Genomic DNA, 15,034 nt, shown 5'->3' with positions numbered 1-15,034 from the left:
ACCCACTTCTTCCAGAACCCCCAGTGCCGCTTACGCTTCTCTCAGTCCCTAAGACCCCCGCCGCCTGCTGGACTCCCCGCCCCTCCCCCTCCCCCCAACCCCACCAGGCCCACCCCCCTCCCCCAGGCCACAGAGCCTGGAGCCGCCGCCAATGGGGAGGCAGGGTCCCGAGAGCGGAGGCGGTTGTGACGCGCCGGGCGGCGCGCGGTGGCCAATCAGCAGCGAGCTCGAGGGCGGGCAGTGACGCGGCTGGCGCTCCTCGTGCGGCGGCGGCGGTATACCAGCGAGCGATTCGGCAAGCTCCGCCAGCCGAGAGCCGTCGCCGCCGAGACACTAGCAGACACAAGCAGCTCGCCGTGTCCTCGCCACCACTGTCTACCGGTGCCCGCTGTCTACCCGGTGCCCGCCCGCTGCTGCCCACCCGGCGCGCCCCCAACCGCTGCTGCCCGACCCCCGGCTGGTCTACGTGCCAGCCAGCGGCCTCCGCCTCGGCCTCCTTGAGGGGGGTCCCCCGGCCGGACCGTGATCCTCATCTTCTGCCGCTTCGGCCGCCCGCATCTCCTGTGCCGCCCGCATCTCCGCCGCCGCCGCCTGCCTGGCATGAAGACCAAGTTCTGCAACGGGGGCGAGGCGGAGCCCTCACCTCTCGGGCTGCTGCTAGGCTGCGGTAGCGGCAGCACGACCCCCGCGCCCGGAGTGGGGCAGCAGCGCGACGCCGCCAGCAACCTGGAGCCCAAGCAGCTGGGCGGCCGGCAGCCTCCGCTAGCGCTGCCCGCGCCGCCGCCCCCGCCGCTGCCACTGCTCCCGCCACCGCTGCCGCCGCCAGCCGACGAGCAACCCGAGCCACGGACGCGGCGCAGGGCCTATCTGTGGTGCAAAGAGTTCCTGCCCGGCGCCTGGCGGGGCCTTCGCGAGGACCAATTTCACATCAGTGTCATCAGGTCGGTGGCTGGGCGGGCGGGGTAGGGGGACAGGGCCAGTGGCTAGCAGGTCAGGTGACGCTCTCCAGGCAGGGGCGCGGGGGCGGGCGAAAAAAGCCACCTTTCCCAAACGTTTGTGAAATCCAAGCCAAATCTCGCGAAATAGGCCCGCGGACGCTCAAGACCTTCCAAAAGGCAGGCTTTTACGGTTTCGTGGGAAAACAAGTCTTTTTAAAGGAGAACAATACCGTTCGATCACGAAGTACGTTTTGTGCATATGTCTAGAAAGTCCGTTTGCGGTTTAGGACTTTAAACGAAGGAGTGGTGTTATGGCCGGCTTTTTAAAAAAATCACGTGATAACTTATATTTCTAGTTTCTTGAGTTTGCGATTTGATTTTTTCTCTTCGAAAGAGTCATTTGTTAGTGGCCAAGGGGAAACGTTTGCTTATTCCCCACTGACGCTGTTCAGACGCGATAGGTGTGTTGATGGACGAAGGTGGGAGATGTAGCTCCAAAAATAATTAGGAGTAAAGTAGAATTTTTCCCCTTTATTTTAAGGTTAAAAGTTTGTAACCACAGATTTTAATTTAACCATAAATATGTCTGTGCGTCTTCACACTTAACATAAAGACCCCCTTGATTTTTGTCTCTCCCCTTTCCCTTGAGAAAACCATTTAGTGTGTGTCCTTCTAGTTAGACCTTTAAAACCGGGTTGTGTTTTTCTGTGAATTTAATTTTCTTAGTTTCTTTTAAATTTTTATTCTAGAGAGAAAAATATCCATTTGTTTTTCCCCTTATTGTTGCATTCATTGTCTGATTTTTTTTCCTTTAAAAGATTTTATTTACTTTTAGACAGAGGGGAAGGGAAGGAGAGAGAGGGAGAGAAATATCAATGTGTGGTTGCCTCACATGTGCCCCCTGCTGGGAACTGGCCTGCAACCCAGGCATGTGCCCTGACTGGGAATCGAACCTCATGGTGTGGTTCTCAGGCCCGCGCTCAATCCACTGAGCTACACCAGCCAGGGCCATTGGCTGATTCTGGTATGTGCCCTCAGGGGGGATCGAACCTGCAACCTTGGTGTGTGGGGAAGATTCTCTAACCAACTCATCCACCAGGCCGGGGCCGAGTTTTCTTTTAAATGGTTGAGGGCAGCATCTAGCATCCAGCTGGCTGGCTGCCACTGGTAATCCCGAAACCCACTTTAGTTATTTGATTCCTCATCAGTGCCCAGCCTTTCACCAGAGCTGCAAGTGCAGCAAGAGCTTCACTTCCTTTCTGTGCTCTGGCCTCTCAACAGATAGGCCTAGGAGCAGTGAGTCAAAAGGAGGCAGAGAAAAGAAAACCAAAGGTGGTTACCACACGATCGCGGTTCGATTCCCAGTCAGGGCACATGCCTAGGTTGCAGGCCAGTTCCCTGCAGGCCAACTCCCAGCAGGGGATGCACAAAAGGCAACCATACATTGATATTTTTCTCCTCCTCTCCTTCCCTTCCCCTCTAAAGATAAATAAATAATATATTAAAAAAAACCAAAACCAAAGGTGGTTAGATAGTCCATGAGTCGTTTTCATTTCAGCTTCTACTTGTTTATTGCTGGCATGTAGGAAAGCGATTGACCTTTTAAAATTGATTTTGAGAGAGAGAGAGAGAGAGAAATGTCGCTCTGTTTCACTTATTTATGCACCGATTGGTTGGTTTTCATTTGTCTTGACTGGGGATGGAACCCGAAACCTTTACATATCGGGACACTGCTCTTAACTGAGCCAGCTGGCCAGAGCAAAAGTGATTGACCTTTATGTATTAAATCTTGCATCCTGTAACCTTGCTGTAATTGCTTATTAGTTCTAGGAGGTGTCTTTTTTTCCCAACCTAGTCTCTTGGTTTGTCCAGCTCTGGCGCTGATGCCCACGTCCTCCTTCCTGTCCCTCCACAATCCCAACGCCCTCCTCCGGCTGCAGGGGCCCTGGCACTGCCCCAGGACTGCCCCGTCTGCAGCTTCCCTCAGGTCTGTGCTGCGTCCACAACGCAGTTGTGGTCCCGAGGGCTTTCACAGCACGTCCACGTTTCCCCGTGCCTGGGGTTCCTTGTGTTGAGGGTCTTGGTAGCACAGCAGCTGATGATGAAACAGTCACAAAGGTCAGATCTGGCCCTGACCAGAGTGGCTGGAGGGAAAGGTCGCTGGTTCCTTTCCGAGTCTGGGCACCGGTCTGGGGTGTGAGTTTGGTTCCCTGTTGGGGCATGAGTGGAAGGCAGCCAATTGGTGTTTCTCGCGTGGATGTTTCTCTCCCTATTTCTCCCTCTCTTCTCTCTGAAAGTAAGTAAAATAAAACTAAAAACAGTTTGATCTGCGAGGGAGATCTGCTTGGGCTAGAAGGGGTGTGCAGCACTTTGTGGAGGCGGACGCGGAACTCTGAAAGGTAAAGGACCTTTCGGGTGGGAGGAGAAGGTGGCCGTGTGCTGTCTTCCAGGTATGCTGAGGAGAGTGGCTAGAAATGAGCGTTTTAGGAACACTTCCTAAGGACGTTTGGTAATGTCAGGATGCAGTTTTGGTTGTCATGTTTGGTGGTGGTAATACCACGGTTACCTAGTGGGTGCCAGGCAGAAGGGCTGCTGGACATCCCCCTTCTGGGCGGCCCCTCCTCTTCCTCTGACAAAGAAGTATTGACAAAGCCTCTCAAATGTCAGGAGCGCTGGGGTTGAACAGCCCTGGAGCCCAGGACTGAATTTGAGCTTTGCTCTCTTATCCGTCTGGCATTCCCTTAAAGATTAACCTTTGGTGCCCTGATGGGTGCGGCTCTTTTGGTTGAGCCTCTGAAAGGGTCGTTGGTTCGATTCCCTATCAGGGCACAGGCCTGGGGTGTGGGCAGGTCCCCAGTTTGGAGCGTGTGAGAGGTGTCTGATCAACTTTTCTCTCTCACATCAGTGTTTCTCACACTCACTCTCCCCTATCTTTCCCCTCTCTCTAAAAGTAAATAAAGACAAGCTTTTAAAACTACATCAGCCTTTTCTTTGTTAGCACTAGGAACAAACAGCTGACGTGTATGTAGTGCACTCTGTCGGGTGCATCGTATCACAGTGGGGAACCCACACACGCCCCTACTGGGTGCGCGACATTCTGGGGAGAAAGCGAGCTTGGCTGGGAGGCTGGGAGCAGCTTGTTCCAGACCCTGCCGCCGCGAGGCGGCCGAGACCTGGTCCGTTAACCGAGTACTGCAGCTCCATGCTGTCGTCTTCCTGAAGCGTTTTTATGTCAGCCGAGCTGTGCTGGTTTCGAGTTGAGTTTTGGATGATTGTGGGAAATTTCCCCAAATCTTTTTTTTCTTATTTCACTTGCACTCTCAGTTTGGTAGCTGCCGTGGTGTCACGTGCCTCTTGCTTTCTAGACTCGAGGGTGGTTTCCTTTCTGCTGAGATACCGTTTATGTCGTGGGCTTCATTTTCTTTCTCTGTTCATTTTGACTTTTAGGCTATGCTCTTGAACCTCCTTGGCCCTAAACTTTAGGGGGATTTGATGCTGTGTGTTCGGAGTAAAATCTGACAAATATTTTGCCGGATTTGGTCCATGTTACTCACGGACAGTTTGCAGTGGTTTCAGTCCTTTTTCAGTCTTTGGCAAAACATTGCTGGTTGGATGCAGACCAGGTGACCTAGCAGGTGAAGGTCTTTGCGTTAGGGGTTTCTCTGGAGCAGGTGGTTTCTTGGGCTTATCATTGAGCGTTGAGCTAAGTCACTCAGATGATGAATTCTTTCCCAAATGGTTAAAAATAGAGATGTTTTTGATGGATGAGTAGATGAGTAAATGGGACATTCAGATACAGTGGACTGTGTTATTTAGCCTTGAAAAAGGATATTCTGACATCTGCTACAACGTGGATGAACCCTCGGGACATTGTGCTAATAAGTAAAATAAGCCAGACAGAAGGACAAGTACTGTATCGACTTGTGCAGGGTCCCTCGAGGAGCCGAATTCACAGAGACGAAGCAGACCGGTGGTTGCCCGGGGCGGGGGAGGGGCAGTGGGGCATCAGGAGTTTAATGGGCACAGTGCTTGAGTTTTACAAGGTAAAAGACAGGATAGCCGCGCACAAAACATGAACGCACTTAATGCCCCCGCGCTGTACACTTAAAAACGGTTAAAATGGTCAATTTGTGTAGTGAGTATTTCGCCACAGTTCAAAAATTGGAAAAAATACAGAAATGGCGTGTTTAAGACGGTGGCCTCTCCACTGTCGTGTCACTACAGCGTGGCTTTGGCTGACTTCGAACACTGCAAAAGCGAGACAGACCGCGCGACCTCTGCGTAAGGCCTGCCAGGGCTGCCAGTGAGGGACGCAGGCCGTCTGTGCAGCTACTTAAATGCATGTTGCTAAAGTGAAAATTAGGTCACACAGTAAACCACTGTCTAGTAAAGTGATTTGACTCCAAAACCTTTAAGAAACATTTTCTGTGAAATAAAGACCTGCAAACATTGGAGCCACTCCTAGAGATAAATATACACACCAGCTCAGAGGTTCTGTCTTATAAATTTGCTCTATTATTTTTTTAAGATTTTATTTACTTATATTTAGAGAGGGAAAGGGAGGGAGAAAGAGAGAAACATCAGTGTGTGGTTGCTTCTCGAGCGCCCCCTGCTGGGGACCCGGCTTGCAACCCAGGCCTGTGCCCTGCCTGGGAATCGAGGAATCAAACTGCTAGCGCTGTGGTTCCCAGGCTGAGCTCAGCCCACTGAGCCACACCAGCCAGGACTACATTTGCTTTTATAACGTGGAGTTATAACTTGTTCTTCAGCAGAACTACCAGCTGCTTGCTATCATAGACTGCGTACTTGATGCCTAGGATGTGAAGTTCACAAGTGCTGAGGATGTATCCTGTGTGCGCAGGCTCCCTGAGGCTGGTGCGTTACAGTGGGGGCCACGTGACACAGCTGGAATAGATCGCATCTACCAGACTACTGGGCTTTTTCTTGTGGCTGAGGTTTGGATGACGTTATCAGCTCAGATTTGACTTCCTTCTACAGGCGGAGTAGACTTGCAGTCCCTGTGAACGTTTCAGAGCAGCCAGAGTTGAACGGTCTCATAGCCGACCCCCGGTGGCAGTGTTCAGTGTTTTGGGTTAGGTGGGTGAGTGAGTAGTCAGTCTGGAGGGGTTTGCGACGTGGCCTCTGTTTCCCTGGGATGTGCTGAGGGGCCAGAATGGCATCCTGCCCCCGTGGCATCATGGCTGGTGAGGAAGGGACGCGTTTCAGGGCTGGGCTGGACTGTCCACCCTGAAGGACTGGACCTCTGAACCAGTGGCAGTGGGAGGGTCTTTTTTCACAGCCAGCACCACCTGCCTTTGCTTCCTCACGTTGCTCTGGGGTTTTTCCTGTTGTCTGTTTCGGGGGGGAGCACGGCTGCGCCTCTGGCCCCGCAGGTGAGGCCCAGCTGTGCCTTTTCGTGTTTCGTGAACTGATAGGCCTCTGAAGTGAAGGGCTTTTCCTCGTTTGCCTCAGGGTGGGAAAATGGGAAATGTGGAGGTTTTTCCAGCAGAGTGTGAAATGGGCGTGTAGTTTTCGTTTTGTTTGGTATTTTGCTTCTGTGAGCATCTTGTGCCTCCTGCATGTAACGCTGCCCTGTGTGTTTATCAAAGGCTGTTCTGCCAGGTGATGGGGTTGGTGGTTTCAGACTTCTCTGCAACCCTGAAGAGTTCCTGGGGTTTACTGGGGCGGACGGTCCTGATAAATGACGCCGTAGGTTGGGCTGTTGGAGTTTGCTACCATTTCTGTGGCATCTTTTCCCACCACGTCTTGTTGTTCCTAGTCCTTATTTGGTGCATTGGTAACTGGTTTATTTCTAGATAGTTTCTCACAGTTTGGGTCATCTCTGACTTTGACCTTTTATGTGGATCGTTACTAAAGTGTAATCGATGGTTTACTTCCTCCCACTAAAGCCTGTTGAGCAACAGAGGCTACACACAGATAGTACAAGAGATGGAGGGTTTCCAGTTGCGGGCCTGTTTCTGGCCAAGCCCAGCCTGGCCGCCTTCCTTCTGTGGGAGCGTGGGGGTAAACTCTGAATGGAGTCACACAGCCCAGAACAGTGGTTCGTCTGTTTGCGCTCGCTGTTGACTTAGCTTTCAAGAGGATGTGACAGGAAGGAGAACGAAGGCCTTTAACTAATGCCTGTCCTGTTGCTTGGGAGCCAGAAGCCCTTGCGACAAGGCAACCCTGATAAGCCACGGATGTGAGGCGCTGCCCAGCGTTGAAGAGACAGGTGAAGCCTGCACTTTCCATCTGCTTTGCGACTTGCTTGGGGGTGCAGGGACCAGAACCTGGGGTTCCCTGTCTTTCTGGTCCTCCTTCGCTGCAGTGGCCACCCAACTGGCCCTGGTGGTGGACAGGTCCTCACTCTTGGGGGGGTTCCCAAGGGTGCAGGTTTTTCTGACCCCTGGTCAGAGCACATACAAGAAGCAACTCATGAACGCATAAGGGGAACAACAAATTGGTATTTCTCTCCCACTTTCTTCCTCCCTCCCTCTCTCTCTAAAAATCAGTCAATAAAAAAATAATAACAAAGTGTGCAATTCAGTGATTTCTGAATTCAGTGATTTCACCTGAATTTCAAAGTGTGCAATTCAGTGATTTCACCTGAATTTCACAGGTGTATGCACCCATCACCACAGTCAATTTTAGGACGTTTTCACCATCTCAGGGAGAAACCCTGTCCCCATGAGCCCTACCTCCTTAGCCTCTGGCACTCACTAATCTAACTTCTGTCTTCACTGACTGCCTTGTTCTGGACGTTTCCTGTGAATGGAATCCGTGTGTGTGTGTGTGTGTGTGTGTGTGTTCCCTTTCTCTGTGAGGTTTGTCTGTGACTGGCTTCTTTCACTTAGCATAATGTTTTTAAGGACCATTCATGTTATAGCACATAACTGTGCTTCCTTCACTTTTTAAAACTGGGGGCAAATAGACACATAATAACACCATTTTCAAGTGCACAGGTCAGTGGCATTGAGCATGCGCGCACCGTTGTGCCACTGCCTGCCCTGTCTCAGAAGTGTCCCTGTCTTCCCCAACTGACCCTCTGTGACTGCGGCACCTCCTCATTGTCCTTCATTAGCTCTTGGCCTTTGAGACTCATTAGCACAATCAGAATTTGGTTTTAGTTGTTTTATATGTGTTTCCAGTAATGTAGTATGTAACTTTGACGTGTGGCTCTGCTGACACCTTGATTATAGCCCCATGAAACCTATTTTCAGGTGTCTGAACTCCAGAACTATAAGAATATATTTGTCGCTCTAAGCCAGTTTCTGGTCATGTATCGCGGTGGCCACAGGAGGTGAAGACACTCATTTCGTGCGAGTCTGTACAGACTGGCCCTTCGGCGAGGCTCCTGGCGCCCAGCATCGGCTGCGATGTCCAGGGGCACCTGAGCCCTGGCTGAGCCCCTTCCTTGCCCTGTGCCTCAACCTCCCGTCTGTAACGTGGGGGCGGTGCCAGCTCCCACCTGTCGGATGGTTGGGCTGATGAAAAGTGTTAACCCGGGTCGAATACAGGGGCCCCGTGGCTCTGAGGTCTCACCCTGACCAGTGAAGGCCCGCTCCTTTTCCGGGGACAGAATTGGAGGGTCAGAGAGCTTTAGTGATGTGCCCGAAGTCACACAGATAGTAAGTGGCAGGCGTGGGGTTTGAACCCCAGGCTCCCTGACTCTGGAGTGTGGTCTTTCTCTTAGCGTGATGCCTTCCCCAGGAAGAGGGGGTTGTCCCTTGGGGAGCCAAGACTAACCCACCAAACCTGTTAGGGAACAATGCGAGACAGCTATCAAACATACCAAGGCGGAGTTTGGAGCAGAGAGACTCAACGGGACAAGAGTGCTGCTGTGTTTAATGTCATTTTTGGAAAATCTTCACTGAGCATCCATGATTGTGGTTTGGGGGCCCCTGGGCCTCGAGAATCGAAGTTAGACTTTACCCCGGCCTTCAAGGAGCTAGCAGGTAAGATGGAAGAGGCCTCCTATGGAGGCTGGATTTTGAACTTGGCCCTAAGTAATAGGTAGTGTTTAGACAGCAGAGTAGGAGGAGTCTCCAGTTTGGAAGAACACAAGTTAGTGGCTGTGATAAGCTCTGTCGGTTAGGACTAGGTTTGAGCCTCTTGTAACAGAGACCTCCAGAGTGACAGTGGGTCAGACAGTGCAGAAGTGTGTCCCCCTCTGGAGTGGGGCGGAAGTCGGCAGGCCGGGCCGCCGTGCAAGCGCCCCAGGCTTGATGGGGATGCAGACGCCTTCGGCTGACCACTCTGCCATTCCTGGGATGTGGCTCTCATTGTGAGAATCGAAGAACCTGCTAAAGTGCTGGCCGCTTGTGCCATTTGGGGACCCTGGCAAGAACATGGGAGCAACACTGGGTGGTACTCCAACATAGAGAATTTAATGTAAGGGATTGAGTGAGCAGGTGTTGGGGAAACTGAAAAGGCGGGCATGATTAAAATAATAGCCGCAAGAAGCAGCACCACTCCTGGGCCTTGGAGAACACAGGGAGGAGGTTGGAGTTATCAGAACCTGGAAACTCCAAGCAGGGGCCCCGCAGAGTTGGGACCCAGTCTCCCAGGAGACTCTGAGAAGGGGTTCTGAGGCTGGTTCTGGGACCGAGAAAGAAGTGGGCGCTGGAACGGCAGCCATGGCTGGCTCCAGCGTGGGCTGCTACTGCGTCTTGATCAGGCACAGGAAGCCTGCGCCTTCTCCCCCCACCCCCCACCCCACCCCCGCCTTCCAGCCCCGTCCAGGGCCCCAGGGCCCCACTGCCCGCACCCAGCAAGGAGCCGGTCAAGGAGATCTGGGACCGGCGGAGTCCCAGTCTGGCATCACAGCTTTAGGAAACGTGTTAGTTTGGAGCTCAGAGGCAAGAGCCCAGCCATCGGCACGCCATCCTTTCCTCCTTTCAGACAGTAGGGCGGAGCACGGGCAAGGTGGGCAAGATGGGCAAAGCGGGGTGCGTCTTAATTTGATTTCCCAGAGTCACACAGACACAGCCTTTCATGCTCTCTTTGCCCGCACGGGGTCTCATGGGCCCAGTCTTGGTGCCGGGCGCTTCCACGGCCTGAATGAAACCGGGTTCTGCCCGGAGAGGGTGGGCACCGTCTGTCACCGGAGCACAGCTGTCAGAGTTTCTGGAGTTGATGTGGTAACATCAACACCTTGAGATAAAACACTTCTCCCTGCTCCTTTCTTCCCCACGCGAGTCCCACCGTTCCTCTTGCTTTGCGTTTCCCGGTGGTGTTCTTCCTGGATGGATGCTCACGGTCCCCGCACAGGTGGGCGTGTGGCGACAGGTGAGCTTTGTATTTTAGCCTCAGTTTGGGGAGCGTGGCTTGGGTAGGCTGGACTGTTGGATGGAGCAGGGACAGAGGCTGCCTCCTGGATGTCATTTAGAAAGCTGTGGGGGGGTTGCTGGTGAATTCTTGCCCAAAAGTTGGGCACCCGATACCTTGGCATCTGACAGGCGGGTACAGACTCGGGGTGCAGGCGCTGTCCCACAACTTGGAATTCTTCGCTGCAGGTGGTCAGCTTTCGCCCTTGGAGGGGACGCGTCCCGAGGGCAGGAACCGGATCAAGTTTCAGTTTTGTGTTTCCCTGGCTTCCAGCTGAGTGCTCTGCTTGTGTGATAGCTCCTCGGGTGTGGTCTCTAGACAGGGTTTAGGGACTGGAGGGTTACTGCCGGTGGAGCACCTCTTGTCTGTGGTTTCCCGAGTGTATGGTATTTCATGTTCTGTCGTTTAACTCCAGTCCCCAAACTAGCTAACCTCTCTCTGTGCCCAGTCGTTTCCAACTTGGGCAGGTGATTGGTCCCCAAGGCTCTTCCTTCCTGGTGGAATGATCTCATAACTTGTCTTCAGTAGTCAAATGGAAGGCTTAGGGTGTTATGTTATCTGGTTTTCAAAAAGGCGTATTAGTCAGAATCAGTTGAGAAATTTCTAATAACACGAGCGCGAGATGGGTAGACTTTGGAACTGTACTTCAGGTGGAAAGTTCTGGAGGGGGGGGTTTAAGTCCTGCCCCAAGATTTTAACCTGGTGATGATGGGAGTCTGGCATAAGGGGAGTCTGGAGTCGTAGAAGAATGTGGGGTTGAGGGCTCCTGGTCCTCATCATTCTCCAGGGGCCAGGGCCCTGTGAGGGGCACACACGGGGTTAGGAACAACTCCCCTCCGGGGCTGATCTAGAATCTGAACAGACCGGGACTTGCCTGTTTGTGGTGGGACTTGTGGGGTCGATCTGACAACTATGCGGTTAATCGTCTGTGGTGCAAGTGCCCTGAGAGCTGAGCCCCCGGCTTCTCCTCCGTAGTCACACAGGACGAGTGACATCTCTCCCTCCTGAATACAGACACTGACCACCCTCTTGTCTCTTCCCAGAGGGGGCCTCAGTAACATGCTGTTCCAGTGCTCCTTACCTGACACTGTGGCCACCGTTGGTGACGAGCCCCGGAAAGTGCTGCTGCGGCTGTACGGGGCGATTTTAAAGATGGTGAGTTCCCAGGCTGCTTGGGGACGGGAGAGACCTGGTGACGGTTTTAATCCTCTCTCCTGAGTTACCTGGGAAGAGATTTTAAGTACTTTAGTGGTGTTATTAAAGCTATTTCAATATATGGCTTTTATTTTAATTGGGCTTTTTATTTATATTCTAAGTGAATTCCTGTTTTTACTTATTATTTATTAGGAAACCAGTGTAAACATCCCCAGCTTTATATGCAGAGAAAATATAACGTTGTTAAATCTTTAACAGTGCGTGATGATGCTCGCGCTCTCCGCACGCGGAGGCTTGGCTCACACTCAGCTTGTGACCTTGAGGGGTCACGCCTGCAGCCTGCTTGCGGGCACCCCCCCGTGGGCAGAGCTGGGGCTCGGGGGCTGGCTCTCTTGACTGCCTCCCTTGGTGGTTTCTTTAAAACTTTGAACTTCTTAGATTTATAATCTTTCATAAGTTTCATATTACTTAAATAATGGAATCTAATTCCTAATTAAAGTAGCTTATTTGGTAATTACCTTAACCAATTGTAGGATATCCCAAATGTCTAGATTTTTTTTTTTTTTACTATTTTTATACCATGAATTTACCATTTTACTGACCACACATAGAGATGTTTGGTGGATATATTTCTAGGGTAGAATTTTGATATTCAGTGAAGTCTTCTTTAGAAGGGCCCATTTTTATCTTTATGAAATGGAGAAGAGTTTTCTGACTTTATTTTTTAAAACATTACTTTCAGCTCAATCTAAAAAGTAGGCCATGTTCCTGTCTATGCTAATTTGATTATGTTTAGAAATATTAAAAGTTAAGATTGGCACACTAGATGTTAATTCTTTTTGAAAATGGTCGTAATTCGACTGGACCTTTTCACTGGATAATTGTCCCTGAGCGGCCAAACAGTGGCAGTGGTTAGGGTCTGAAAGCTCGGGAATAAGTCAGCGCGGGGGCGGGGGGGGGGGGTGGGGAGGACCAGGCGCTGGGGGAGTTGAACTTTCACCGCACTGTGGCAGGGGTTTTACCGTAGATTTAAATTCTCTTTTACTCAGTTTGAGTTTTTCTGATATTTACTGCTTCTCTGGGGAGTGGGTGCAGTCAGAGCCCTGGCTTATCAAGGCTTTGTCTGGCCTGTGCTCTCCGGTGACACCGTTGTCCCCCCAGCAACAACAAAAACCGCCAGCACCCGTAGCAGCGTGTCGGGGTTGGCGTTGAGAAGAAATGTGGCTGAGCCAGTACGGCGCCCAAGTAGTGAATCACGTTACTTTCACAAGTGAATTAAAGGCAGAATTAAAGAGAGTACAACTTAAATATTAGACTTTCCTTTTTTTCTTTACCTTAGGTGGAAGCGCACACACGCCTCTGTACGTGTTTGTGCATTTCCACAAACGTCAGCGCTGCGGGGGTAGGCTGGGCTCCACCCTTGAAAAGGGTTCGTTGATGGCTGCACTTACTAAGTGTTTTGTCAGAATATTTTGCTTGATTATGTGATTAGTATGTCCCTCTCTCCCTTTCTCCTTGTTTTAAGTTGAAATTTTTTTTATCTCTGTGAGGATCGAATACTAAGTAGAAATAGTTCTTTGATTCACATTCCCGGTTATTTACAAGTGACTTGAAATAATGAGATGTGCCACAGTTTTTTTTCTTTATTTCCGTGTCTCGAGATGTCTAACTTCCTTTATCTCCACAGTGGCAGTGAAATGACTGCTCTGTGGCACAGCTCACTAAGGTTAAGTTGCAGAAGGCCAAGGTAAACCCCCAGTGGCTCTGAGGCCCCCGCTTCCACCCCGCACACGCCAGCCCCTGTTTCTGTGTAAGGCGGGCCGTAAGCAGACTTCCTTACTGTGCCTGGGCCTTATGTAGGGTCTGTGTTACCTTTGAGGGCCTTAGCAAAGTCCTGTGTTGGGAAACATGTAAGTAAGATGAAACACACAGCTTTGAAAAACAGCCGTACAATATTATTTATAGGGAATGATTAAACATGAAAATATTGGTGTGATTATAAAGCAGTTCGTGTCAATATAATTTAGTGTCTGTTTCACAGAGAAACTACCTTTAATTTTAACTTGAATTTTAAAAAAGAGGGTTATTTTCATTTGCTGTGTAGATGATAAAAACTGAATTCAACTATAAAATTGCCCCTAACTTAAAATAGGATGATTTAACCAGAGTTTTCCATTTTGTTTTGTTTTTGGTTTAATAGGAGGTTTCAGAAGAAGTACTAGTTAGCTTTTGCCACTGTGGTAAGAAATGTCATTGCTAGAAGAGAGCTTGACATTGTAAAATTAGCTGTAAATGTAACTTGATTTTCTTCCTTTCTGATACTGGGAAGGACGTGGGCTCGCAGTGTCCGGCAGCAGCCGTTTCAGAGAAGCAAGTGCGGCTGATTACAAATAACCAGTTTGCTTATTTATCATGAATTGTGGAAGACACAAATGTCAGTACGTATTGTTCATTCAGTGTAACCTGTGCCAGCCGGTGGAAGTCGCAGAGGACCGCTTCGTCCCTTCCTCTGTCAGGACAGTGACTCTGTGTTGGGCCGACCCTTCTGTGCATGGATGGAGAGAGGCGGCCTCCCACTCCGAGCGGTCTCACAGGCATGGTGTTACAGCACACATCAGAGATCTCTCTCGTGTTGTCTGAGGAAATGTTTTTGTTTATTTCTTGAGTAATACAAGGCTAATATTAGTGCTTGTTTGAGTACTAACCATAATACAGTTAAAGGTATCAAGGCACAACGCAGGTATGTGTTAGTGATCCAGGGGATTCAGGTTTGGTACCTGGTCTTCTTTGAATCCAGGAAACAAAATAATTGTTTTCCCTGTTTCCTCTTAACCCCAGTTGAATTAAAAATTAAATTGCATTAAAATACGGAACAGCCCATAGTCAGTCAGTGGTAGACTATTGGCTACTGAGAAATCAACATGTCGCTTTGGAACGGAGGTCAGTCCCCGCTGCTGCGCGGACGGCGTGACTGATGCCCCCTCACCAAGGGCCTGAGAGCACACTCCTGGGAACCAAGTACTCCGAATTTGGCATTTTTTCCTCATTGTATTAGGGTCATACGAGTGTAAAGTTGTTTTGTTTACTCTCCTTTTTAAAAAAATCCCCCTGTCCCTTGAGTATGGCATCGGTGATCTGTCTGTGAGGCAGGCAGAGCTCCCCTCCCAGAAGTCAGACGTTTTTCTGGCAGTGTGTTCCCACGTGGGCTCACCCAGCGTTTCCTCAGCGAGTGCTCACCAAAGAGAGTCGCCAGATGACGGCGGATACTCCTTCCATACCTGCTTGGTGCCTTCTTTTGGTAACGAAATAAACCGCACATGACCATGTCTAACTTTGACATACTCAATGTGTCTTTGTCTTGCTGGTCTTAAACTATGTCTGAGATTTATAGCATGAAGCCATACAGATTTCTGACCCCCGGAACGACGGTGTGACCGCAGCCCGCCCCTCTCGGGAAGGAATGTGTTGTGCTGGGTGGCGTGAAGGGGATGGGGTGACGCACTACTTTAGCTGTCTGTGCATGTGTTCTCTGCTGCAGGCTTGTCCATGCGATCGTGCCTGGCGCACTCTGGTTTCCAGGTGACAGACACGATTCACGGTATAGTATGAGTCCT

The 15,034-nt window shown here is 50.7% G+C and overlaps 1 protein-coding gene across 4 annotated transcripts in view; it reads left to right on the top strand.

Annotated features, from left to right (window-relative positions):
• The first annotated feature begins 255 nt into the window (after positions 1 to 255).
• CHKA (choline kinase alpha) overlaps positions 256 to 15,034 on the top strand; it is a 37,638-nt gene continuing 22,859 nt past the window's right edge. For 2 of the 4 annotated variants that reach the window (XM_037062523.1, XM_037062522.1), the window contains exons 1-2: positions 257 to 941; positions 11,309 to 11,420. In XM_037062523.1, the coding sequence (XP_036918418.1) occupies positions 601 to 941; positions 11,309 to 11,420 (453 nt within the window). In that variant the 5' untranslated portion in view covers positions 257 to 600. Of the gene's footprint in view, positions 942 to 11,308; positions 11,423 to 15,034 lie in introns of all 4 variants that reach the window. The other 2 variants (XM_037062524.1, XM_037062525.1) reach the window with 2 other exon arrangements.

The sequence above is a fragment of the Sturnira hondurensis genome, unplaced genomic scaffold, assembly GCF_014824575.4.
Source record: "Sturnira hondurensis isolate 20B ecotype Veracruz unplaced genomic scaffold, ASM1482457v3 Scaffold0014099, whole genome shotgun sequence".
Taxonomy (NCBI): Eukaryota; Metazoa; Chordata; class Mammalia; order Chiroptera; family Phyllostomidae; genus Sturnira; species Sturnira hondurensis.
Note: the sequence above shows the minus strand (reverse complement) of the source record. Positions and strands in the feature narration are given on the sequence as shown.